The sequence below is a fragment of the Diplotaxodon limnothrissa genome, linkage group LG11 (genome assembly GCF_057381915.1).
Source record: "Diplotaxodon limnothrissa isolate DT_005_m linkage group LG11, D_limnothrissa_male_GT1.1, whole genome shotgun sequence".
NCBI lineage: Eukaryota > Metazoa > Chordata > Actinopteri > Cichliformes > Cichlidae > Diplotaxodon > Diplotaxodon limnothrissa.
Window position 1 is genome coordinate 25,029,996 of NC_140606.1, and position 26,149 is coordinate 25,056,144.

Below are 26,149 nucleotides of genomic sequence, written 5' to 3' on the forward strand. Positions count from 1 at the left end.
TCTCCCCCTTTCTTCCTCTGTAGAGCAGTGATGATGGGGAGGGGGAGGGGGGACTGGGGAGTTGACGCACAACGACGTAAAGTTCGCAAGGCTTCATGGGAAAATGAGTTATTTGGTCGTTAAGTCTAAAATACGAACCTAACAAACCCGTTTCATTTTACCACAAAAGTAGAAATGTAGACATTGCAACTGGGTTTAAGATCGGGTTCGGACATATAGTGAAATCCATATTAACAGAATCAATTATGCTCTTGAAGCTGGAGTTAATCGTGTGTACGTGTTTAATAAGAGTAATATTTTTAAAAATAGTTACCATAAATAAACCAGTAAACCAAGACTTAGTGATTTAGTAAAATAATAATAATACAAGTTGAAAGTACTCAAAAACCAAACAAAAACAAGTATTTCTACTTTGAAAAAACTACAATCCCCGGGAAACAATCGCAGTTTGTAATTGACAATCAACCTGTCCAATCACAGGGTCTAAAATGTTAACGCTACCGCATTGGGCGGGGCGAAGTATCACAAGAATGGAGGCGATCGGCGGGCAAACGTTTCATTACACGCTTTGTAATGTTAATTCCCGCGGATGCTTGTTAGTTTTTTAATTTCAGTATTACCCACGGTGAGAAGAGCCTAACAAAAAAATTAATCAAAAGGCCGTGTGGACCAAGAGTGATGACTACACGAGGGATTGTCCAACGAGAGTAAATGAGAGGTAAGGGGGAAGAAGGGCCCGGCCGTTGAAGCCGGAGAGCTTCGGGGAAAAGTGGGTAGCGCCGCCTGACGGACCGCCCGACGAAGCGGGCAGCTGGCATCAGGAAACCGCGGTGCCGAGAAACAGGTCTGCAATATCGGAGGGAGCGCCGCCAACAGCTCTCCATATGCCATCACACGCGGCAAACACTGATATGGATCACATTTGTGAGGATATCAGACAGGGATTTGTTAGTTTATATAGCGTAAAAGATCCTGGTGTTGTGATAGAGGCCCTGATTTTGGTTGACGACTGAAAATTGCCTTGTTTGAAACCGGCTTTTCTCCCTAATATGTGTACGAGTATTACTGTTTGTTTGTTTGTTTACACGAAAGATTAAAAGTAAAAATGAAAATCCCTTATTATAAGACGTTTATGGCTTTTCTCGTTTTACATTTTGTTTCCTACAGGTGAAGTTTCAGTGTAGGACTCGCTACTGCCTCACTTGTCCCAAACTCATTGCTATAATGGCTGAGCAGCAGCAACAGGAGGAAGCGGAGGGAGTGTATGTGGAGCACCAGTATATGTGCAGCGAGTGCCACCAGCTCTTCAACACCCTGGAGGATGTGCTGGTCCATCAGCAGATCCACATGGGCCAAGAAGGAGAAGGGGAGGGTGAGGTAACGGAGGCCATGACCATCCACGGTGTCCCAGAGGTGGGCCAGAGTCAGCAGTACCAGTGTCTGGAGTGTGGGAGCCTCCTCATGAACCCAGAGGAGCTGTTGCAGCACCAGGAGATGCACATGAGAGAGGTTGGAATTGAGGTGGAGCAACAAGGTATGAGATTTATTTGTGTTTTTGATCATGTATGAAAAACTGGAGTGTTAGGATATTGGTGCTTCACTTACATGGCTACTTTAAGACATCACTAACCACCTTTGTTTATGACCATTGTATAGAGCTGTGTGAGGTTATGGAGGCAGAGGAAGCTGGATCAGAGGCCCAGGTGGCGGGACCTGTGCAGTACCAGTGTCTTGACTGCCTGGCTCTGTTTGACTCACCTGAGACCTGGCTGGAGCACCGGCGGACCCACAGCAGGAGCAGCACACACAGTAACACCGAGACCACAGTAAGAGAGCCAAAGCACACTGTGACACAGTGTTAAAATATTAATTGGTGTTCTACTCATTAGTATGGCAGGTGTAGTTCCATTTGTTAATGTCTCAAATATGTATAATTAAACAAAAGAACCAATGTGGTTCCCCTCCAGGCTGGTCCCACAGATGGTGTAATGTGAATGGGTTATTGGGGTTATGTTTTTTTGTTTGTTTGTTTGGGTGGGGCGGGTGGGTTGTGCCAGGATTTCCTTTTGTCAGGCTTTCAGACAATCCTGGTAAAGACTCTGGTGCTGATGATTGAGATAATAAAATAAGTTAGAGGTATTTCCCAAACTGTCACCTTCATTAGATAAATTTGGTCAGGATGTTCAGGAATAACCCAGGAACCATGAAGTTTGCAGATGCCCACATGGACAAGCCAAATACTTATTACAAATACAAGACAAAAGTTGAAGTGTTTGGCCGGGTGTGTTTGGAGGTGTAATGGTGAGGCCAACTGTCAAGCATGGTGGTGGCGGTAGCATCATGCTCTGGGGTTGTTTAGTTGCCACTGGTACTGGAACATTTCACAAAGGGGATGGAATATTGAAGGAGGAGGACTACCTCCAAATTCTTTTAACTTCACCTAAAGCCAACAGCTAGACTTTGAAACTTGGATGCAGTTGGGTTTTCCAATAGGACAATGATCCCAAACACACTTCAAAACTGGCTTTAAATTGATAAAGCAGGCTAACTTCTGGAATGGTTTTCCCAAAGCTCTGACCTCAGTCCTATTGGAAATTTGTTGACTAAGTTTAAAAGCCAGGTCTGTGCTAGGAAGCCAACCAAGAAGAGTGGTCAAATATCCAGCCAGACGCTCGATGATGGAAAAACCAAAAACATCTGGTTGAAGTGCGACTTGATGAGGGGCATTTAAGTTTGCACAACATACATGTATATGATTTTAAAGTCATTCCACCCCTGAAACGGAACAGTTCAAAGAAATCATTAGAAGCCAGAAACCACCATGACATTCACATCCATGATGAATGTATGTGAACGTCTGAGCACAGTGTGTTCCTGTGACCGTAGTTCTAGTTCTGCTGTTCTTGTGTCAAGCCTCAAGACATCCAATCTGCAAAAATATATCAAATATTTAATAATTAGAGGAACTTAGGAAAGGAGAAAATGTCAATTTTGTTTATTTTGTGGTGCATTTGATGCTTTTAATTCAGAAATTCATGTTTTTGTTGCCTTGCAACAGGAGTACATGTTACAGCCGGACGGCACCGTCACTCCACTGACCAACGTGCAGAACTACGTGTTGAGTGAGCAGCAGGCTGGAGAAATCTTGGCTCAGGTACTTTGATTTAAACCCTGAGACGACACACAGGTGTGGGAATTGTTTTGAATTTTTTCTCTGAACATTTCCGTGTGTTTTGCAGGTGCTCGCTCATCAGCAGCAGCAACAACAGCAGAGGAAACACCATTCTGCATCTAAACCTGCTGCACCCTCCCGCTCCTCTCTGCTGCCTCCTGTAACTCCGACTCCAGGATCTGCCACTATGCACCTACAGATCCTGACAGCTCAAGCTCTGGCAGATAGCTCCACCACTCCTGGTCGCCGGCGCTCCAAGCTGCCCGCTCTGTTACCCTCTGTGGGCCACAGCTCCTCAGTAAAGCTGGAGAATGGCATCCAGAGACTGGAGTTGAGGCTGGCTCCAGGTGTCCACCCTGACAGCCAGCAGCAGGAGCCAACAGAGGTGGTGGTAATCCACCCGTACGAATGCTCAGAGTGCTCCCTTCTCTTCCAGACACCGGAGGACTTCCTCCAACACCAGGGAGATCACTTCCTGGGCCAGGACAAAGAGAGCGGCGAGCCAGGGGTCATGAGTGGCATTGAGGAGGTGCGATGGAGGGAGGAGATGACCGAGAAGGTGGATGACATACGCATCAGAGGAGCAGAGAAAAAAACTGCTGTGTGGGCTAAACCCCAACAGTGTGAGCTCTGTAACCGAACTTTCACCTCAGTCAACCGGCTGGCCGCTCACAAGCGCGTGCATGAACAGGGAACACACGAATGTCCGGAGTGTGGGAAGGTATTCAAGAAGGCCACATCACTGCAGACGCACATGCGCACGCACTCTGGCGTGGCCCGATATCTTTGTGTGGACTGTGGCAACGGCTACACCACCGAGATGACTCTGATCATGCACAGGTGAGTGCTTGGTAACACCAAGGCAGACAAAAAACCTTTCACCCCAAAATCAAATGTTTTGTCTCTGACCTGTAGCGCTGTTTGTCAGTCTGAATTATGGAGAGGTGAACTTCCCAGAAATTTTCTGCCTTTTTCTTGAATAGAATGGAAATGTATGGCTTCTGATTAACCTCGCATATCTTCTCACAACCCATGAAAAATTTCACAAACCTAGTTGTGAGCACTTTAAATTCAACTCAGGTTTAATTATATAGCACCAGTTCACAGCAGCAGTTACCTCAAGGCTGGTTGTACCACATATTTTATAAACTGCCTCCATCTGACAATAGAGCTCACTGCAGGTATACAGGCCATTCCCAGACTGCAGATCGACTACCGCTGCTGGATCATAAACTGCAGCATAACTAAGGGAGGACTCAGGGTTACCTAAACCAGGCCAAACTATATACTTTATCAGTTCAGTTTTATTTATATAGCGCCAAATCACAACAACAGTCGCCTCATGGCGCTTTATATTGTAAGGTAGACCCTACAATAATACATACAGAGAAACCCCCAACAATCATATGACCCCCCTATGAGCAAGTACTTTGGCGACAGTGGGAAGGAAAAACTCCCTTTTAACAGGAAGAAACCCCCGGGAGAATCGGGCTCGGGGGGCGGCATCTGCTGCGACCGGTTGGGCAGAGAGGAAGAAGACAGGACAAAAGACATGCTGTGGAAGAGAGACAGAGATTAATAACAAGTATGATTCACTGCAGAGAGGTCTATTAACACATAGTGAGAAAGGTGACTGAAGAAGAAATACTCAGTGCATCATGGGAATCCCCCAGCAGCCTACGCCTATTGCAGCATAACTAAGGGAGGATTCTGGGTCACCTGGTCCAGCCCTAACTATATGCTTTAGCAAAAAGGAAAGTTTTAAGCCTATAATCTTAAAAGTAGAGATAGTGTCTGTCTCCCGAATCCAAACTGGAAGCTGGTTCCACAGAAGAGGGGCCTGAAAACTGAAGGCTCTCCCTCCCATTCTACTTTTAAACACTCCAGGAACAAAAAGTAAGGCTGCAGAGCGAGAGCGAAGTGCTCTAATAGGGTGATATGGTACTACAAGGTCATTCAGATAAGATGGGGCCTGATTATTTAAGACCTTGTATGTGAGGAGCAAGACTTTAAATTCAATTCTGGATTTAACAGGAAGCCAATGAAGGGAAGCCAGTAGGGGAGAAATATGCTCTCTCTTTCTAGTCCTTGTCAGTACTCTCACTGCAGCATTTTGGATTAGCTGAAGGCTTTTCAGGGAGTTTTTTGGACATCCTGATAATAAAGAATTACAGTAGTCCAGCCTGGAAGTAATAAATGCGTGAACTCATTTTTGAGCACCATTCTGAGACAGGATATTTGTAACTTTAGAGATATTGTACAAATGGAAGAAAGCAGTGCTGCATATTTGTTTGGTCAAGAATAAATGCAACATTCTTCAGTGTTATTGGGGGCCAAGAGAAGGCCGAGTACGATAACCTCAGTTTTATCTGAATTTAGAAGCAGGAGATTAGACGTCAGCCAGGTCTTTACGTCTTTGAGACATTCCTGCAGTTTATCTATCCATGAAAAATAAGTTAAAGCTGGCTATCTATGCCTTCTAATACTACTGCCCAAGGGAAGGATGTATGTTAATAAAATTGGACCTCGCACTGAACCCTCTGGAACTCCATAATTAATCTCAGTTGTTGAGGAGGACTGCCAATTTACATGAACAAATTGAAATCTTATCAGCACGATCTAATCTCTGTAATAAAATATTATGGTCAACAGTATCGAACACTGCACTTAGGTCTAGCAGGACAAGCTCAGAGATGAGTCCACTGTCAAGATGATCATTTGTAACCTTCACTAACATTGTTTCTGTACTGAGATGAGTTTGAATAAACCATTTCTCTGAAGATGATCATTTATTGGTTAACTGCTCTTTAAAAAACTGGGAGCTTTGTATAGAAGTACTTTGTGTCTATACAAAGACAGCATTCATGACCTTGTGACTAGAGCCTCACGCTTGTGACAGGATCTAAGCGTTAGTGATGTCTTCTTCAACTCGCTCTTCATTTCTTTAGTTGGTAGAAGCAAATAGTAGAAAGGAAATGGTTCCTACATGGAACTAACACAAAGGTTTGTGTATTTATTTGTTTATTTTCATGATTTCTGGAAAGAGACCAGACACTTTTTAAGATCTAGTTATTTCTATCTCCTTCTCCTGATTTCTTGTAGGAAGTCCCACACTGCAGACCCCCTTCATAAGTGTAATTTCTGCAATAAAACCTTCACTAACATGACCAAGTATCTCTACCACCGTCGAATCCACCTCAACCGTGACACATCTGGAGCATCCATCCCTGTCCCTGCGGTAGTAAAATCAGCACACCACCTTCCTATTGTCTCCACAAACTTCCAAGTTAAAACAACTTTTCAATCTGACGCGTGCCTGTTGTCTTCTCTAGGTCTCGGCTCCGAGACGAGCGTCTGCCTCTGCTCTTGCCATCCTACAAAGAGCAAGAATGAAGAAGTATTTCCCCAATGATGAGGCAAAAATAGACCTGCTGGCTCCTCTCACTGAGGAAGACACGGTAAAATTGGGAGATACTAGACAAAGCCCTCAGAGCAAAGCAGAAAGACGTGAAGATGAGAAGAAGGTGGGGGAAAACAGCATGGAGGTGTCTGAGCCATGTGAAGAAAAACTTGATTATGTGCAGCAGGTGAAAGATGGCTCCGCTACAGAGCCTGCTGCCGGGGGTGACGCGGGTGTGGCGGTGTCCTGTAGCCCCATGGACGAAGCAGACGTTGCCTCGGCTACACCATCGGAAAAGGGGTCCTTTTCCTGTCGTTCGTGCCCTAAAACATTCACCTCGCAACTGCAGCTCGTACAACACCGACGCAAATCCCACGTTCCCGAGCGCAGCTTTGTGTGCGGCATGTGTGGAAAGTCTTTTAAGAAGCAGATCCACGTGCGAAACCACATACGCACGCATACCGGCGAGAGGCCCTTCCAGTGCTCGGACTGCGGCAAAACCTTCTCATCTCTTGCCAACCTGACGAGGCACAACCTCATCCACTCGGGCGTGCGGCCGTACCGCTGCGACGTCTGCCACCGCTCCTTCTCGCAGTCGTCTAACCTCCGTCAGCACAGCCTGCTTCACTCGAGCGCAGCCACGCTGAGCTGCCCAGACTGTCCCGCCACTTTCCGCTGGCCCACTAAGTTGGCAGCACATCGCTTCACACAGCATCCGGGATCTCCAGCGCCTTTTCCCTGTTTTCACTGTGAGGCTGGCTTCCTGACCAATAGGCAGCGAGAAAGCCACTGCCTGCAGGAGCACCCCGGGCTGGTCCAGGCAGCTAAAGAGTCAGAGGAGGGCAAAGAGAATGGCAGCCAAGCAGATGCAGGGAAAGATCTGACCTCGGAGCCCTCCACCTCAACGTCCGAGTCCGGGGATTCATCCAGCCATGTGAGAGGGAGCCTGGATTGCAACGTTTGTGGGAAGAAGCTCAATTCTCCCGCCAATCTACGACTTCACAGGCTGAGCCACTTCACCTTGGGGCCTGGGCGGCCACGGTGCACCCCGGGGAAGAGGCCCAAAGCTCACCAGTGTCCCCTCTGTGGCAAACTGTTTGTGTCGTCCTCCGGAGTGGCGCTTCACCAGCGGGTCCACACAGGTGAACGTCCGTTCCCCTGCCAAGTGTGCGGAAAGCGCTTCCGTCAGAACACGCACCTGCGAGAACACCTGCGCACGCATTCGGGTGAAAGGCCGTTCCGCTGCGAGATCTGCGGAAAGGGTTTCATCCAGAGCATGCACCTGGCAGAGCACCGTCGAACGCACACAGGCGAGCGGCCGCACGTGTGCCCCCTGTGTGGCAAAGCCTTCAAGACCTTCTCTAACCTGAGGAACCACAAAAAGACCCACGTGAGGCAGCAGAGGCTGGACGAGGAGGCCGCTGCTCAAGCCGCCCTGGAGGTCAGTTCTGCCGTGGCCGTGGTGGACGCTTCGGCCGTGGAAGTATCCAACGGGCAGCCTCAGGTCATCCAGATCCAGTCCTCTGATCTACAGCAGGTAAGAGATGATTTCCCCCCTTTTTAATCTGTTTTAATCTTAAATTTTAATCTGGTTTAGATGAGGCCTGTTTTTATGCTTTTTAACACAGGTAAAGGTTCACATGTTGAGGTCAGTCTATATTGATATTTCAAATTTCCCTCCTCACAGGCACCAACCATCATGTGTAATGAATTTGGGGAGACGATCGCCATCATTGAGACCAGCGAGGGAGCAGTGCTGCCCCTGGAGCAGGCCCTGGAGATTTATCACACAGCTTTGGAGAACGGACTCGCCATGGACACGGTCGCCGTGGACGGACTGCAGCTCCTCTGAATCACCAAAAAATAAGTTTACCTTTAAAAGCTTTCACGAGTGCTAATTGTGACTTAAAGACTAATCGACTACTGTGAGGAGGAGACTTGAGTACTGAAACCAGCTAATGAACGACTAGATAAGAGTGCTTAAACAAGAGATGAAATAGTTTTGGCAAACAGACCAAAGTACGCCTCCTCCCCTCTTTTAGTGACCTCTGAGATGGCTCGGCATTAAAATCTAATGAAACGATGTTCACTGAAATAAAGGATTTGCTGTTGGTGATGAATAAGGACTACTGGTTGTGCCACAGATCGTATTTGTATTATTAATGGTATATTTCATCATTTGGATGTGATTTTGTTTTCCTCTGTTTAAATGTTTGGTCAGCTTGTTAATAAATCTTTTTTTTTAAGATCATAAGTGTTCATCACATTCCCCATTTTTCTAATCTGCGACTCCTCTTCTCCGTCCTCCTGCCTGTGACCCAGAACAAGGGAAATGGAATTTACAAACCACGATGGGAGGTGGTCTCTTCAAACAGCCAGTCCATTATTTATTTTTAAGATGATCAAATGTGCAATTAAAAGTACCCCTAAAATATAAAGTACATCATAAGTACAGCGGTAGTTGGGTCATAACAAAAGTTTACGATGCCATTGTGGCACACATATTTTAGGGAAATCCCCTTCACCTCGCCCGCTCTTCTCACATCGTTGGTGGGAGAAATTTAAGAGCAAATAGAGCGTGGACAGCCAGGAGATCTCGTGGCTCTGATTTGGGTTTTTCACTGACATGTTTTGGGTCTCTGAAGTTGTTCATAATAACCTGCAATGAAACAGGCTGAGGTGTCTTTGCATGAGTTGCGTTCAACAGCAATCTGACAAAAAAAAGTGGAATATTCTCAAATAAACAGGTTTAAAAACATTTACTTTATTACAACTCTGCTGGTTTTCCTGTGGCTCTGGCTGCAACATTTTTTCTCCCCATTCATTCATTCATTCATTCATCTTCTGATGGTTATCCAGGTCCTGTCACAGCGGGAGCAGTCTAATTAGGGATACCTACACCTCCCTCTCCCCAGCCACCTCCTCCAGCTCAATCTCGATGACAAATAAGGTCAAGGAAAGGTATGAAGGAGAAGCTTGGTGCTCAGAGAGTTTGACAGCACTTAAAAACTCGCCAGCATGTCCTGGATCTAGCCCAGGGCCTTCTCCCACTTGGAAAATGAATATCATCACATAGTTAGGGAGTTAGAAGTTCAAACCACCTCGCCTGAATCCTTACTCTGTGCAGGAAAACCTTAAAGATGACTGATTTGAACACTTCCATGATAAAAACAACAAATGAGGGAATATATGTTGCAAATCTGGCGCTCCATCCCTCCTGTGGAGTTTGAGACTTTGAAGCTCCATCCTAAGCAGCACTGTTGTCCTGCTAAAGGTATAAGGTCATCCAGCACCTCACCATGTTTGGTTCCCAGACAGTTTACACCCAGTCTTAAACCCTGCTGAAAAAAAGGTTTATGGTCTTAAAACTGTGCCTTTGAGATTTTCCTTTAATCTGCCACTGATCTATCGTCCATAAAACCCCACTTTTCACAATGCCAGCAATAAAATCACTTTAATTGAACACCTATTTTTATTTGCATACTGAAAGATACAGATACAAACTTAATTTATATAAATTCCTCTCCTGCATACTGGAACAGCAAAACAAGGAGTAAAACACAAAAACATTAATAGCCATATTTATTATAGTTGCTTTTTTTCCCATTTCATGTGTTTTACCTTCAGTAATGGTGCCTTAAAAGTCAACTTATGTTCAATGACAGTTTTCCTTATCAATAATATAACGAGTCTACTGACTCTACAGTAATTATTTACAACACAACCAAGTCTTGCACAAAGACACAACCAGTATTATATCCACCCAGCGCTCTTTGATTTGTCACCCTCCCGTCACTTCCCCCGGGTTTCTCTCCGCCCGGCCTAAAAAAGGGAGGTCTAGAAAGAGCAATAAAGTGACAAAGGGAGGAAGGAGGGGAGGAAAGGGGTGGAGGAAGGAGATGTACGTTGAGGCTATAGAGTCAAACTTATCGAGGGACAGAGAGGCATTGCTGGAGGGGTGGGTGTGGGTTGTCTAAAAACCATACGGCTTATTACTGCTGAATGAATATAAAGGTCCACGTCAGGTCTGTCTCTGTTAAAACGAATAATAAAAGAATAAAAGAAAAAAGATTAACTGCACCGCAGGTCCTTGCTGAGGTGAGACGCCAGCCAAGGGAAGACTACAACGGAGGAACTGTACAGGTGTGGAGCAGCATCTCTCACCTGCCTCCAAAAGTATATAAAAACAAAAAAACAGAAAGAAAGAAAACATCTGCCCGCAATGATAAAAAGAACTAAGGACAGGGATTCACTGCAATGATATGAGTAGTAGTAGTAATAATAATAATAATAATAATAATAATAGTAACCATAGGAATAGTACAACAACAAAGTGAATATGACAATGTTAAATACAAATCAAATTACTTTAAAAAAAAAAACCCAAAACAAAACGGTAATAAAACTTCTTGGCAACAGAGGATCGAGGTCCTACGAGTAAGAGCCTGGATGTGCCCGATGACTCTGACATTCCTTCCTTCAATGGCTAGCGAATGAGAGGCACAGGAATGCTCGTCCCTACCCGCTGGCATGTGCTAGGGTCAGTCGCGAGGAGGGAGGAGGCCAGTCAGGTAACTGCAGGAATGATGGCACTGCCAGAAGTCCACTTAAATTTCAGTCAGTTTTTCAGTCACTCCCAGTAGGCCTCTCCTGAAGGTCTACATATGAGTGGACCCCCCCCCACAAGAACTTTTCCAGGTCCACTGCAACAACTTGTCAAATTCAAATCAATTCTGGCTGTTGAGGGCCCAGCCCCCGAATGTCAGCAGAAAAACAAAGACGAGCTCACAACAGTTAGTCACTAGGTACAGGTTTGTTCCTCGAGCAGGTACTGAACTGCTTTTACTCCTCTAAAACTATTAAAAACAAAACAAATATCAAACCCTACGACGTCTTCTCTTAAAACCGCCCGCTTTTCACTGTCTCAGAAAGGGTTGAGCGTGTTTCTCCCTCCAAAACGGGAAGACTTTCTTCTTCAAGGCAAATGAGTGCAGCTGTACACAATGGTCCTTCGTTTACTGGCATCAATGGGAGCTTTCTCCAAGGTGGGTTAATACAGAGTGCTAATTCAAGTGTGAGAATTCAAAGTTTTCCAGGGTGTATGTGTGGTGGTTTTTGTGCCACTGGTTTTTAAGATGTTCTTTTTAAATTTTTTGTTTATTTTTTGGTACAATGGTCACAGATTATTAAAAAAAATAGGTCCCGACATTGCATACAAATGTCTCTCACTCTCAGAATTCGAATGCCGATGATGGGAAGAAATCGTGATCTGGCAAGAGCAGAGTGGAGACTATTGATAAGGAAAGGTGCATAGGGGGAGGTGGCACAGTTGGGTCAATTGAACTCGCCGGCTCCCCTCATCTAGAAGAATCATGTGAATCACGAGGATCCTCCGGGCTCGCTTCTGTCCCGTGTTCCATGTCTTCATCCTGTGGGTCTCCACCCGCTCTCAAAGATCCTTCCCCTGACTGAGACCCAGAAGGTCCAGCGATGGAGCCGGCTGAGTCTGAGCCGCCTAAAATAGAGATGTCGGAAGGAGCAGCTGTCTGCATGATCTTCTGCCGCACCTCCCTGATCTTCAGCTGCAGACACACCTTGGTGGGGAATATATCTGAGTATCTCGTCTGGAAGGCTGCAGTGGCCTGAGCTGTAGACAAAAGATGAAATCACCAGGAAGTTACAACCAGAATGAAGAACCAGAAATCTGTGACTGTGTGTGTGAGAGAGAGAAAGGTTGGTGGGTGCGTCTTACCTGATGGGAAGAAGCCCTGCTCCTGGAACAGCTGCATGACCAGTGCTCTCCTCTGGTCCAGCGTTCGGCGCAGGGAAGTGTACGGCACCTTATCAAACTCCAGTTCAGTCAAGATGTCTTCTCCATCTGGTGCTGGGAAAGAAGCTGGAGATTATAAACCATTAGATCCCTGAGAGGAATTTGAATTAATTTTAACATCACAGTGACATTGAATAATAACGAATTAAATGAATTTAAAAAGGAGGTCATCAATACACAAAAGATAAAAATCCCCACCTAAAAACAAGCTCTTCATTAATCCTTAACCCTCTCGTTACATTTCTACATCAAGACAGGCATCACAGCTCACTATGAACTATTAACATTAAAGGAGACCTACAGTATCATGCTTAACTGTCTTGTACATACCACTGTTACAATAGTGCATGTTCATATTAAAAACAGGCAAGTTTAAAATAATGAGGTTAGCGTGTAAAAAATTAGGGATAATATTCAGTGTGATCAGCAATAGCCTACCATTGATTTTTAGCTAATTTCCCCATTAATGCATTAAAATAGATTATTTTTTATGATCCTGATAAGAGTTGAATTGATTTTTAAATGTAATTTTTTTAAGGCATTACAGAATGTGAACAACGATTCTTTAAAAGGGTACTTTAACCTACTTCCTGTTCACCCCAGTAACGATGGTGTTAGCTACCAGCTATCACCAAGGAGGACAACGGTATGATCGAACTGTAGAGATTACTGAACCTTGTGAACCTAAAGCTCAGGCTTCGTACTGCTATAAAGGCCATAGGTATAGACAGTCTTTCTAATTTCCTGTCTTTATGATGTTACTGAGAACAGAGATCTAATTTCTGCCTGTGATCACAGGAGCCCCACCTGCTCTGATCTGTGTGTGACAGGCAGCCAATGAGAAGAAAACTGGCTTAAGTGGGAGGAGCTAAATCAGCTTGTTTTAGTCTGCACTAATTCTGAACTGTGAATCATGCAAAGCTGGAAGTGACAGGTCCACTTTAAGTATATGAGAATATTGCATCTTGTCCTTGCTGTTCTGTGTGCTCTACCTGCTCTGTCAAAGGTGAAGATGTCCCCCTCGCATTTAGCGGCACTTTTAGGCGTGCTGGGCTCGGAGCTACAGCTGGAACGCCGCCGACTCTTCCTCTTTGGGGAGATTTGCTCGTCTGTAGCAGAGTCTAAATCTAGAAGCAGAAGGGAGACAAATTTAAATCCAAGCAAACACAATGAGAGATATAAATAAAATGAGCATTATTTTCAACAGTTTAGATGTTAAAGTAAAAATTATAATGCACTATTGAAGTCCAGGAATTATCAGCAGAAAGCCAAAGAAACTGCTCTACAGACACCAGCCTCAAAGTATCCCAAAGTGCTTTGTGTGACCTGTTGAGTTCTTCCTCTTGCGGCGATAGCTCCCCAGAATGGCACGAGGTGAGGTGGCCAGGCTCTGCAGAGTCGGTGACGGCAAAACCTCCTCGGGTCGAAACTCTGGCAGCTCGGCAAATCGTTCCTCAAAGTACACCTCTGACAACACCCTTCCAGTCCAACACACACACAAAGACAGAATACACAGTATATATACACCGTCCATCAATAATTCAAACACAGAGGTTTACAGAGGCATTAACTCACTTGTCAACAGAGTCAAAGGTCTTCTTCAGAGGTGGTGGGCGGGCTTTGACCTTTTTGGGTGTGGGACATTCTTTGTCAGTCTGTGGAGGTGGCAGGGCGGGCTCTGTGGCTGATGGAGGAGGGAGAGGAGAGGAGGGGAGGGACTCCTTCCACCCAGCCTGCACAGGAAATTCAATACAGGCATTTTATTCAAGAACACAGAGGCACTACACGTGCACTACGGCTCAGTACTTTATTCTGGTAGTGTTTGAAGTAAAAGCCAGAATGTGATGCTCCCTCACCTCTTTGGCGGTTGTGCTTTCCCTGTTTCTTGAGTCAGAGGAGTCTCCAGCACTGGAGCCCTCCAGTGAGGATGCTGGTTCCTCTGTGGGATGTGCTGATGGAGACGCCGTCTGCCCCGGCGGTTCAAGATCAAAGGCAAAATGACTGTTGGCTGCAGCTTCCCTTTCCCTCTCCTTTTCTCGCTCCCGCTCTCGCTCCCGCTCTCGCTCCTTGTCTTTGTCACGCTCTCTCTCCTTCCCTCGGCCTCCTCCTTCATAGCTGCCTACGGGAATGGTGGCCACTGTTGCCTTCACTTTCTGTGGGACCCTGACTGGAAGCAGGGTGAGTTTGGGTGTGCCTGGTGTGCTTCCTGTAAAAAAGAAAAGAAATAAAAATACTTATGAATGAAAGTATTCGCTCACTCATTCAAGCAATGAACTTTAGTGGCAGGTTAAAAAACAGTGGGTGCAGTTGTACCGGGTGTTTGGATCTGAAGCGAAGGACTGCAGGGCCTTATGGAGCCAGCAGAGCCACTGGGAGGCGCCGCTGAGCCGCTGGAGGGCTGCGTCTGCCTCTCAAGCTGTCTTTCCGAATGTGTCAGCAGTTCTGCCTGCCTCTCCGTCTGCCTGTCAGTTTGTCGATCCGCAGGTCTGTCCGGAGGCAGGTGCCTGTCAGTCTGTCTGTCCGGATGTGGGTGCGTGATGATGGAGGGGGTTGCTGTGTGTTTGGGCAGGATGTGGGGAGAAGCGCTCGACGGGCTGGAGACAGAGTAGACCACGTTGGGGGGTACTGCTGCCATGGAGACCACCCCTGTTGCCATGGTGACGCTAGGTGAAGGAGGGTAGATGGCAGTTACTATCTGGCCCCCGGAGCCTGAAGCAGGGGCTGAGGTGGAGGGCTGTGGAGACTGAGCTGTGGCCAGGAGTGGTGGTTGACCTGGATGAAGGAGACAGGAAACCAAGAGGGCAAAAATAACCTCATAATTTTCCACATTGCTATGATGATCTGCGACATTTTCAACACAATGAATACCTATTCCTTCTCTTCTCTCAATAATCTGACAAATTAGTCTTTATTGACAACTATCAATCCAGATTTCCACCTGGACTCGATGAACCAAGATTTTACTGAGATATGTTTGTTTATGTATTTAAGCAAAATAGAAATGCAAATATTAAAGGCAAAAATACAAGCTAACACTGCTAACAGTACTTTTTGTTCATGTATTCCCTTCATGTCATATGAGAATAAATAAAATGTACAAACTGGATTAGCCCAGGTTTAACAGCATTAATGCTTACTTTACTCAAAACTACTCATAAGTTAATGTATATTTCTCTGCTGCTCTGCAAGGCTGAGGGTGTAACTGATGAGGTTATTTACACATAATTAACACTGACTCACTTCATTTATGGATGACTGAAATTACTTAATGCATATATGCTTTGGACTAAATTATAAAATTTGTGTTTTAATTCAAAGGCCATTTAACCTAAATGAAAATGATAACTTTATTTATAGACTCTTGTGGTTTGTTGCATGTATTTTTTTAACAAGTTAATAAAAAATAGTTAAAAATCAGACTTAATTTTGGCAATAGCTCTATAAAGTAGTGATTTATAAATTGGCCTAAGAAAATAAAAAAATCACCGGTTCAATGGAGTCGATGGAATCCACTCTCCCACAGTACCATGCACTAAATAAATGCTGGAAAAAGTTTTACCGCAGATGAAGGTTACTACTGAAAAGAGACACCGGGAAGCAAACAATATCCACGTGTTGTTTAATCAACCGAGTATGAAATGGAAGTATACAATATTCAATTATGCAGAGGCTTATTTTTACTATATATGCATATATAGGTGGTGAAGAGGTCAAGCTTAGTCTTTTCCCAGCACTTCAGTACATCTAATACCAAGAGAGATATCCGCTCTCTTACTCTGCAACTCTTCAAGGCCACAAAAAAAAAAAAAGAAGTAATCATATGATATCTCGTAAGAGCTGAGAGATGTAGTTCTGCATTAAGATTTTTCATCTCTGTCAAATGTGCTTTCTGTGTGCACTTTGCATGTTTTCCCTTTGCCTCTGGCTTCCTCCCACAGTCTACACACATACATGTTAGGTTAAGTGGTGACTCTAACTGGCTATGATAAAAGTGTACAGAGTGAAAAAGCTTTATAATGTGAATTTTAGTCTAAAGTGCTCGAGTGGCTAATAAGACTAGAAAACTACTATATAAACGCAAGTATGTTGTGTACTACAAATCCAAAAATGAAAAGTCGGAGAGGAAAATGGGGAATGGAAGAGTGCATGGACATGGATTTCTACAGCTGAACTTTAGCCTATAAAATGGCTGTTTTTGATTAGGTAAGGTTTAGTTTAGTTAAAATGGGAACAGGCCTTTTTTTAAGCTTCATTTGTTATCAAAACAGGCTAAACTTAAGCATTTGTACAAACACAGGTAGGATTCAAAATGGCCTGTGTGTCTTCATAGCTACTGGACATTTCCACTTGACAACTGTTCCATTTTGTTGGTGCTAAAAGTTTAAAAAGTAAATCATTTCTCTTTTTTCCCCCAATGGTGGTCTAAATGAATCAAAAACATTTATTATTGTAATGAAAAGGGATTGTTAACGGACTGAATAATCATAAACAGCCCACTGCAGAGAACTAACGAGTGGTAAAAGATTTACCCTTATTAGCCCTTGTGATGTCCTCCCGATTTGCATACAATGCGAGCCATCAGGGGTCAAAAGTGTCTCCACTTCATTTGACTGTTTTTTAAAGTATAAATTGTCAATCAATTCAGTGTTACACCTTAGTTTTACTTAAGACCAACACATTAAAACAAAATTTACTCAACATTTTACATTTTAGGGCCACCAGACCTTCTTTACAAAAAAATAAACCCTGTTTTTTAGCGAAAACAAATTGAGAAAATTAAATATTTAATTGTTTAGATAATTTTGACTATCTGAATAACTAGAGAGTGCTGTATGTTGAACTTTAGTGAGAAAGTTTTTTTTCAAGCGTTTGAAAATTTTTAATGGCAGCAAATAATCACACAGTCATGTGACAGTTTTTAACGATTTGTTGCCCTCCTCGTAGAGTGACCTAGATTCGTTATTTATTAGCCTAAAAGCCTATAATAAAATAATTCTAAACACGAAGAAGCTATCAATGTTTTACTTAAAGCAGATATTTTGAACTCAGGACCATCCAAAGAGCACATGAATGCAGGGTTAGTGTATGTTTCAGCTAGCAGAAAAGGTCATCAGTCATCAATGCACTTTGATGCTGGCATTGTTACATCAACATTATTCAGAGGGCCATATGTGACCCACACAGTATGATGTATTCAAAATACAGAATTGCTGTATTAAAAACAAAACAAAAAAACAACCCAGGATCTTTGGATTATTTTTTCCACGGCTCTGACCTGCAATCAGCGGCTGTACAAGCGTCTGTCCAGGCGGGGCAATGGCTGTGAACCCAAGAGTTGCAAGGGGCGCGGGTACGTATGCAGACCCAGGAACTGGCAGAGCTTGCTGCGAAGGGGAGGAGGCTGTTGCATTGGAGACTAGAGGCAGGGTGGATGGTACCCCTGGAGTGGACTGGACGTAGGTGATCCTGGACAGGAGGTACAGATACAGGTGAGGTGATTATTATAAAATGAAAAAAACAACAACAGAAGAAGAAGGCAAGAAGAAGAAGCAGGCGGAAGGAGGATGACATTTATTGTAATAAGAAATGTCAGGAAGGGTGCAGAGGCAGCGACAGCCCATGTTACAGTAGAATAATGAGGCAGACTGAGAGTGCAGGGAACAGAGACACGATTGGAAGGAAAGAGGAAGACAAAAAGAGAAGTGCTGCAGTGAGGGTCAGTTGGTGAGTGTACATCACAGCAAGTAGCACTAGATAACTAGTGCTGCGTGTGTGTGTGTGTGTGTGTGAGTGAGAGAGAGGAGATGAGAGGTAGTGTGGGGGTGGCAGGCAGAGGCAACTTGGGCCACCAGCAGCATGACTAACATATCCAGAATAGAGCTGTAGTGTTACAGCTGCACCCCTACTGGAATTTCGGTTTCTCGTGTTGTCTGCTCACTGTGTTACAGGAAATATGGAGAAGCTACACAGCTTCAGCTTATATGCTGCAAGGAAAAGATAGCATATTGTTTTTTAATAACTCAGCTGTTAACTTATAATATTGTCGGTGATTACTCAGAGAGTTTTATTTCCCCATTAACTGCAGTAAAAGCCTGTTTGGAATTAAAGTGCCTTTTTTTAAAACCTTGGAAGGCATAAACTGGCCCATTTAGAAAGTATTTCATTTGGTCTAAAACTGTTGAATAAACCTTTTATTATCTAGCCAGTGGGCAAAATCGTCATGTAAAAACACTCCTTCTGATTAACTTCTATTTTGGAAGTAACCAAATTGAGTGCACACGGAGACAGAGCATGTCTTTAAGCTCAAAATGATTTCAGGGAATTATCGCTGGTTAACTGATGTTTACTACAGATTGTGAATGAAGCTGCACGCGTGGCTTGCCTTCTCCATTTTAATGTTGCATCAAAGAAAGCACAGCAGCAAACCTGTAAAGGGAGGATCAACGTGTTCCCTCTAAGTATTTATGTGTATATATATACAGCACATCTGTCATATGCAGAAAGCCTGCAAAATACGGCTGCAGCTATTGATTTCTTTGTTAATCGAGTATCTTATCAATTAAGTAAGTTATCGGATAAGAAATACTTTTGCCTTATTAATGAGATTGCTTATTGGTTTACACTTTAGAAATTACAAATTTTAATAGTTTAACTGAATTAAACACCCATCCACAGAACTAAACTGCTAAATTAAAATAAAAATTAAAAATGCAACAATAGACAGATAACAAATACAGAAATCTGGAGCTATCGCAGCTATCATAGGGGGGGATACAGGGTACACCCTGGACAGTTGGCAATAAAAATTAAAAAAAAAAAAAAAAAGGTACATAAAAACAACAGACTTCAGACTGAGTTCTGACAGGATTGTACCTCCTGGATGAGGTACATTTGCTGTGTGTTCACGTGTATGTGTTTTTAAGTCTTGTATGTGGTGATTGCAATGAAGAAAAATGTTCTCTGAACTGAACTGTTTGCCATGTGCTGAGCTGCAGCATGTCCCAATTCAGAAAACGGATGTTCTGATGGTGTAGATGTTAATAATAATAATAATAACTTTATTTATAAAGCGCTTTAAAACAAAGTGCTGTACAGCTATTTGAAACTAAAAAGATGAATAAATAAAAAGGGATAAATAGCAGTACAAGTAAAAACACAATACAAGTTAAAAACAGTAAGAATTTAAAAAGTAAAAGACATAGAAATTAAGACATGTAAGATAGGGTGAACAAATGTGTCTTCAACTTAGTTTTAAAAACCTCCACAGAGCATGCCTGCCTACTATTTTGAGGGAGGTTGTTCCAATAATAATCAATGATTAATGATAATTAGTGATAATAATAATTCAGTGTTCAACCTAACAGCCCCAGGTCAGTGGCTGAGAGTTTCACTTGCCCATGCAAACAAAAAAACAAAAGCAACTTTTGAATTTTGTTTTAACTTTTGTTTTTATTTTTATATATATATTACATTACTAGAGCCTTGAAATAAGCTGTAAAGGAAGGTACGGGGTTTAGTACACCCTATACCCCCCTTTAGATTCGCCCCTGCTTGCTGCAGGTATCACTGTGATAGAAAGTGGCCAGCTGCAGCCTTTATCAATCTGCCTAATTTAAATTAAATGTATTAAATTAGGTTAACAGCTCATCTGCATATTTTATGTGAACTTCTATAGCACTAACGCAGATAGCTTGTAGTCTAAGATAAATGGCGGTGGATGTGAGCAGCTAAAACGCTGCAGCTTGTTGAACAGGTGGGTTTAAAGCTTTGCATGCAGCTTTTTCCAAGTAAAGGTTTTTACAGTGATTAAAGTAACAAATGCTGTTTTCTTTTACGCCACCTGAGCGTCTTGACGACAGCTCCACATTAAACTACGACAGCATCATCTTCACTGCTGCTGTTGTACTATCAGTCTTTTTGTGGAAAAACTGGGGGCTGCATGACCTTAATATTATAATACTTTTTGTTCACACGTGCTCCTAAATACATTCCTACTGCGGGTCTATTTTTAGTCACAAATGTGGGTGAAACGCTCACGCTTACACGGTGACAACCGAGTGCAAACGAAGCATCGAAGCCAAGAATTTGCCTCAAAGATTTTTTTGTAATCGAGTTACTTGATGAATTGTTGCAGCCCTAATGCAAAGACACTTCCAATAAGTGAACAATTACAGAGATCAACTGCAGCTCAGGGATACTGGGGACTAGGGTGCACAAGGGCTGGCATATGTTTATAAATGAGTGCTTGTTAATCAGAGCTGAGTCAAGCCTTACTGGCACATTTGTTTACAGCTGCTCTCAGACATGTGATGTGTTGCATTGCTGGGTTTATCTATCTGTTAGAAAATAGCTTTTAAGCTGTCAAACATCAGTCTCCATTATATAAATGCTTTATGTCAGTTCAAACACGTCTGTTATGAACAGCAGTGGAAAGTTTAGAAATACTGTGAGTAGTGACAAACAGCCCCAATAACCACACTGGAAGTTTCACTTCATTTATTAACTAGAATTTAAAATGTGTTTAACACAGGCTGACAGCACTAAAGCTGTTCCAGTTAGCTATGAAAAATGGGAAACAGATAGGTCAACATTTGGCTGCCGGGTAATTCCTCATCTTGCTCACATGCTGTGTAATTTATAGGTAAAGCATTTACTGGATTTTCATTTTTAAAGTGAGTGGAATGAAAGAAAATCCAAAGAGGGGGGCAAATGTGGGTAAATCGACGGTGCTTTTCAGATGAGTTTTTTTTTTCCTTCTATTGTTGCCCTGCACTGCCAGATCAACAATGTTCTCAGTGAACAAAACACTTTTCTTATGCCTCTTTTAATTTTGGCTCAAAGGGCTATTCAACAGATCATGCTTTCTTTCTCATAAGAAACAGTTGGAGGAATTAGCTGTGCATGTGTTATTATTACTCAGCTGTCATAATAAGGCAGCAGACATGATATAAGTTCTTTAAATACTAACATTTTCTGTTTTCAACACATTAACTTTTTTCTTTTTAATCACATTACTATATTTTGCACCTAAAGAAATTTTGTTACTGATTCTAATTAAGAAGAAAGATAGGACACCACAAGGTTACAAACAAGCACACAATTAAAAATATTTTTTAATGATTTTTAAAGAGTGCCAACATGGTGATGGTGGTGTTTATTTCGTTCCTTGTTCTTTATGGGATCTCTGCACTCCTCTTTCTGGTTTCATCTACTTTCCCAACCCCCAGCTGGTTACAGCAGAGTGCCGCCCCTCCTTAGAGCTGTTTCTGATATAGGTCTCTTTCTTTTAAAGAGGAGTCCTTCCTCCCCACTGTCACCAAGTGCTATTGGTGAACTATTGGTCCCATATTCATATTCACTGTCTCACTGCAGTTTGATATCTCCTACCTTGTAGGTGCTGGTGGCACTAGAACAGCCTGGGAGGGGGCTGATCCTGGTGCTACCACAGCAGCTGTGCCCACTGTTACAGGGAAGGGGCTGGCAGGATGTACTGCTCCACCCTGAGGCAGCTGAGATTGAACAACGGGCATAGGAGCTATATGGATGATCTGGGGGGGAAAAAAATAAAGATAGAAGAACCAACACAAATGTTTATTTGCAGCTTTGCTCAGATAAAGCTTTAATAAGAAAATGACTACAGTTTAAAAACACGTCATCAGTGAAGCACCGCTGACCTTGCTTCCGGACTGAGCTCCATTCTGGACAGGAAGAGGTGGAGCCACAATCGGAAACTGCTGGGCAGGTGCTGGCGCAGTCCGCACTGTTGCCATGGGAACAAGCATTTTACCCTGGAGCGCCGGAGACTGTGCTTGCACTGATGAAAACGCGGATAAACAGGGGGAATGAGCATTTCATTAGAAGTCAACACAGACTATTAGCTCCAGTGCTGTGTCTCCTGTTAGAGCTTTCACCTCTAGTTCCTGGGCCGACTCCTACTGCTGGGCTGGACGTGTATCCCGTCAGTGGACTTGTACCCTGCTGCTTTCCATTGGCCAAGGACACATGTGTCGGTGGAGCTGTGGGCAGGTTGAAGACACTGGTTGGCTGGCTGAGCTGCTGAGGTGGACTCTTTGGGTTGGTGTTGGCAGGTAGGGTAGGCAGAATGTACTGGACTTGAGTGATGGCCTTACTCCCAGGGGGTGCCAGGGAGGAAGCAGGAAGGAACTGGGGCTGAAGCAGGGGCAGAGGCAGGGGCCCGTTGGTTTGGCTATGCTGAGCTGAAACAGCAGTGGGTGGAAGAGCCTGCGGCTGAGATGGCTGGGGTTGTGGGGAGGGGGTTACAAGCTGTATAGAGGGTTGGGGAGGCAAAGCCCCTCCTAACACCAAATTAGTCACTACACCACCTGGACCCATAGCTGGACTGGGTGATGACGAAGAATAGTACCCACCCCCTGTGGCTGTGGCCCCGCCTCCTGAAGCTGAACCAATCAAGAGTTGCGGCTGCTGCTGGGGAGTCAGAGACTTCCTTTCGGAAGGGTGAGGGTTGGATGAAGTGGCTCCATCTCTAGGTTTGCTGGCGATAGGGAGCGGTGTGCTGATAACAGGACGCATTACATTGGTCACCACTGTAGAGGCCACCCTAAGGAGTGGGTTCGCCCCCAGCGAACTTACTGATGAGGGAAGAGGCCCTCCGGCTGGAGAAGTGGACATGACTGACTGACCAGAAGAAAGGGAGAGAGAAGTGGCTTGCCCACTTCCACCTTCCTCCCCTCCAAATGCATCCTTATTCTCTCCCTCTGCTCTTTCCTTCCTCCTGTGGTCCATAAATGCTCCCCCTCCTGATCTCCCCTCATCATAGCGCTTGGTGGTGGGGTAGGAGGACAGTGAGACACTCCTACCATGAGGAGTATGGTGTGAGGAAGAGGAGGAAGCAGAAGAGCAAATGACTGGAGCAAAAACTCTCTGAAAAGGACAAATATACAGATGTTACACAGGATAATCACCTTTAAAATGTTTCAAGAAATCTGTGTGTGTTAAACTGATAGCTATCAATACCATTACCTTTCGATCGCTTTCATCACCCGAACCGTTCTCACTATCGCTGTCAGTCACACGCTCCTTACACTTGAGGTCTATGGAGCTGCTGGGATAAGGGTCCTCTGCGGAAAGAAGCACACACTCCAGCTACACTTGATATTCCTTAAAATTTAACATCCACTCAAAAGGTCAGGGAAAACTTGTGATGCATTCATGTAATGCTGGGAGAAAGCAGAGAACACCTTTTATCCAAGGTTGTCAGCTTGCATTGCAATCTTGTAGTCAGACCAGTTAGACAACTTTAATTAGCCATTTTTGCTGTTACAGAGTTAAGCCCTTTCAAAAGAGGTTGAACTCGCTGTATTATTTTTTATTTTATTTCTAATGCAAATCCCAGATGATGTGCATTTGCAGCCATTTAGCAAGGATATTGTTAATGTCAGTGATACCTGAAACTTCAGACTTGTAATTACAAGCGAGAAGCTGACGTGAACAGTTTTTCACACTCAGCTGCTCATAATTACCGTTTAAATAACCAGATAATTGGGACATGTCTGAAACTGCTCTCACTTCTTAAAATCTGAAATGTCAAAGTGGCCAATAACAGGAGAGACTAAACAACATGTGACTGTTTCACAAGGAACTAATTGCTGACATTACCTCTTAGTACTGAGTGGGTGTTTTGTTTTTTTTAAACATACAGAAGATGACAATACGCAGTGTGGTTCAGTGCTGCTGGAAGCAGTTTACTAACACATTAATTGCTCTAATCTAATATGGCTGCATGAGCACAGTAGTATTCATTTCTCACCAATGACATCATCATCTCCCTCCTCCTCACAGATGACCATGCGCTCCTCATCACTGGTCATGTCCTCGCTGACCCCACGCTGAGACTGTGCCAAAGGAGGGGCATGGCTCGAGAACTGATTGCCACCATCCCCACACATCTGAGACAAAAGACATATTAGGATGACCTTCTTGTTGTAACCTTATTTGGGTTTGATGTAGCAATGTGTTAAATGTGTTCAAGATGCCAGTCTGGGACTGAAAATGCACCATCCTACTGCCAAAACAGTTTTTTCATGTTTGTGGAAAGCAAAAGTAGAAAACATCTTCTATTGCTGGGAATACAAAATGAATTCACAAAACACATCTTTAAATTTCTGACTGCACTGGTAGCAGTAATGGCTGCCTTTCATTTATTCTTTAAAAAGAAAATACTAAGCTTCAACATTCAATATTCAACGTTCTCAGTTGATGAGCTGTTCTCCTCTCTCACCTGTGCCAGTTCTGCAAGGGCTTGCGTATTACCCCTGTCACTCCGCTCCAGGCTGTGCACAGCACTTTGGGAGAAGGCTCTGGGGCGAGTAAGCTGGCTCGCATGGCCCTCTCCTGTAGTCCTCTCGGACACGCCCACCAGTCCTGGACTGACACCCTTCAGCTCGACAGAATGGGGCTCTATCCCAAGGCAAAAATATCACTGATAAGGACTTGAAGAATAACGGGCATATGAGAATCTCTGTAAATGTATGCTGCATATTGACCAACCTGTGGATTCAGACATGCTCCTCTCTCTGATGTCTTTGCTCCCTGGTACCCCACGACCTTCAGAGCTGGACTTCTTTCTGTCTTTATTGCACCACTTCCAGTCTGGGTGGGCCTTGAAGTGGGCCTCTTTGACCTGAGACCAAGAGAAGGGACAGGTATGCATCTAAACTGATATACGACTGAACCATTTTTCTAAAATTATGTACATCTTTCTGTATGTATCTGGATACCTGGAAAGCCAAATCATGGTACTTCTGTTTCTCTTTAGGTCCTAGAGCGTACCACCATTCCCCAAGAATCTTGCTGACTGTCCTGTTGTCCTGGTTCGGGTGACGCTGGTGAACCAATGCTCGATGGCGCTTGCTGAAAATCATAAATGCATTCATTGGTCGCCTGATGTGGTCCTTCTCCCTCTGAAAGAGTGAGCAAGAAAAACAGTCAGATATTACGTGACATATCTTAATTAAGGACACACTGAGAATTGTGTTTTTGTGGATGCAGTGAATAAAAAAAAAAAAAAAAAGACAAACACCACCTTTCCAGGGCTGCTCTTGTCTCCATCTTTGGGCAGTGCACTGAGCGACTGAGTACGTCTCTTTCCTGGTGATGTAGAGAGAGGCTGCTCTTGTACGACTCCTGGAAGGAAGCTAAAGGAGACAGAAAAACATCTCTGGGTCTATAATCTTTAATTTTCCATACCCGCATGGAGGCTGGCCCATTAGCACTTCTTCTCTTTCCATCTCTAATATTTAAAAACCCGGTAATTTTCTACTTAACATCAGGTATTATTTACCTTAAGGCTGCGAGTCTATGAGATGTAGACACTGAGCACAAGTAGTTCATCTCCCATGAGATACAGCAGCAGATTCAGCAGATAGCTAATCCATTTCAATGTCTGACAGCCTGGCCACTGCCTTTCATATAGTGATAGAAACCAGAGATGGAATGCTTTTGTTCCCATCTGCTTTGTTCTGGCATTGAGCTCTTCTGCCCAAATTAGCGCAAGGATACAGAAAATATCACACTCCCTTACTGTATGTGTGGGTACACAGCACCACACAGAAAATTACTGTGAAAGCTGGCTTGGACAAATACATAACCACTTTAACAGATAAAACATGAGGGTTTGTGCTACCTCTATTTCTCTGTGTTCTTTTAGCCTGACAGATTTACCCACAAAATCCCAATACAGTGAAAAGAAAGAAAGAAAGAAAGAAAG

The 26,149-nt window shown here is 43.8% G+C and overlaps 2 protein-coding genes across 2 annotated transcripts in view; one reads left to right on the forward strand and one right to left on the reverse strand.

The window, feature by feature from the left end:
- The first annotated feature begins 640 nt into the window (after positions 1 to 640).
- Positions 641 to 8,647, forward strand: znf526 (zinc finger protein 526). Its single transcript, XM_085365439.1, has 8 exons — positions 641 to 718; positions 1,168 to 1,534; positions 1,657 to 1,826; positions 3,059 to 3,154; positions 3,240 to 4,012; positions 6,275 to 6,410; positions 6,505 to 8,109; positions 8,260 to 8,647. Exons 2-8 carry the CDS (start codon positions 1,225 to 1,227, stop codon positions 8,422 to 8,424), a joined length of 3,255 nt encoding a protein of 1,084 aa, XP_085221565.1. The 5' UTR covers positions 641 to 718; positions 1,168 to 1,224; the 3' UTR covers positions 8,425 to 8,647.
- Positions 8,648 to 10,044: 1,397 nt separating this feature from the next.
- Positions 10,045 to 26,149, reverse strand: part of cicb (capicua transcriptional repressor b) — a 39,632-nt gene continuing 23,527 nt past the window's right edge. The window contains exons 5-21 of the mRNA XM_085366427.1: positions 25,466 to 25,577; positions 25,161 to 25,343; positions 24,931 to 25,063; positions 24,662 to 24,840; positions 24,191 to 24,329; positions 23,404 to 23,501; positions 22,314 to 23,304; positions 22,077 to 22,216; positions 21,790 to 21,950; positions 17,678 to 17,868; positions 14,716 to 15,174; positions 14,259 to 14,608; positions 13,978 to 14,135; positions 13,729 to 13,889; positions 13,395 to 13,529; positions 12,325 to 12,468; positions 10,045 to 12,219 (exon numbers count right to left, since the gene is read on the reverse strand). Coding sequence (XP_085222553.1) covers positions 11,930 to 12,219; positions 12,325 to 12,468; positions 13,395 to 13,529; positions 13,729 to 13,889; positions 13,978 to 14,135; positions 14,259 to 14,608; positions 14,716 to 15,174; positions 17,678 to 17,868; positions 21,790 to 21,950; positions 22,077 to 22,216; positions 22,314 to 23,304; positions 23,404 to 23,501; positions 24,191 to 24,329; positions 24,662 to 24,840; positions 24,931 to 25,063; positions 25,161 to 25,343; positions 25,466 to 25,577 — 4,024 coding nt within the window. The 3' untranslated portion in view covers positions 10,045 to 11,929. The remainder of the gene's footprint in view (positions 12,220 to 12,324; positions 12,469 to 13,394; positions 13,530 to 13,728; positions 13,890 to 13,977; positions 14,136 to 14,258; positions 14,609 to 14,715; positions 15,175 to 17,677; positions 17,869 to 21,789; positions 21,951 to 22,076; positions 22,217 to 22,313; positions 23,305 to 23,403; positions 23,502 to 24,190; positions 24,330 to 24,661; positions 24,841 to 24,930; positions 25,064 to 25,160; positions 25,344 to 25,465; positions 25,578 to 26,149) is intronic.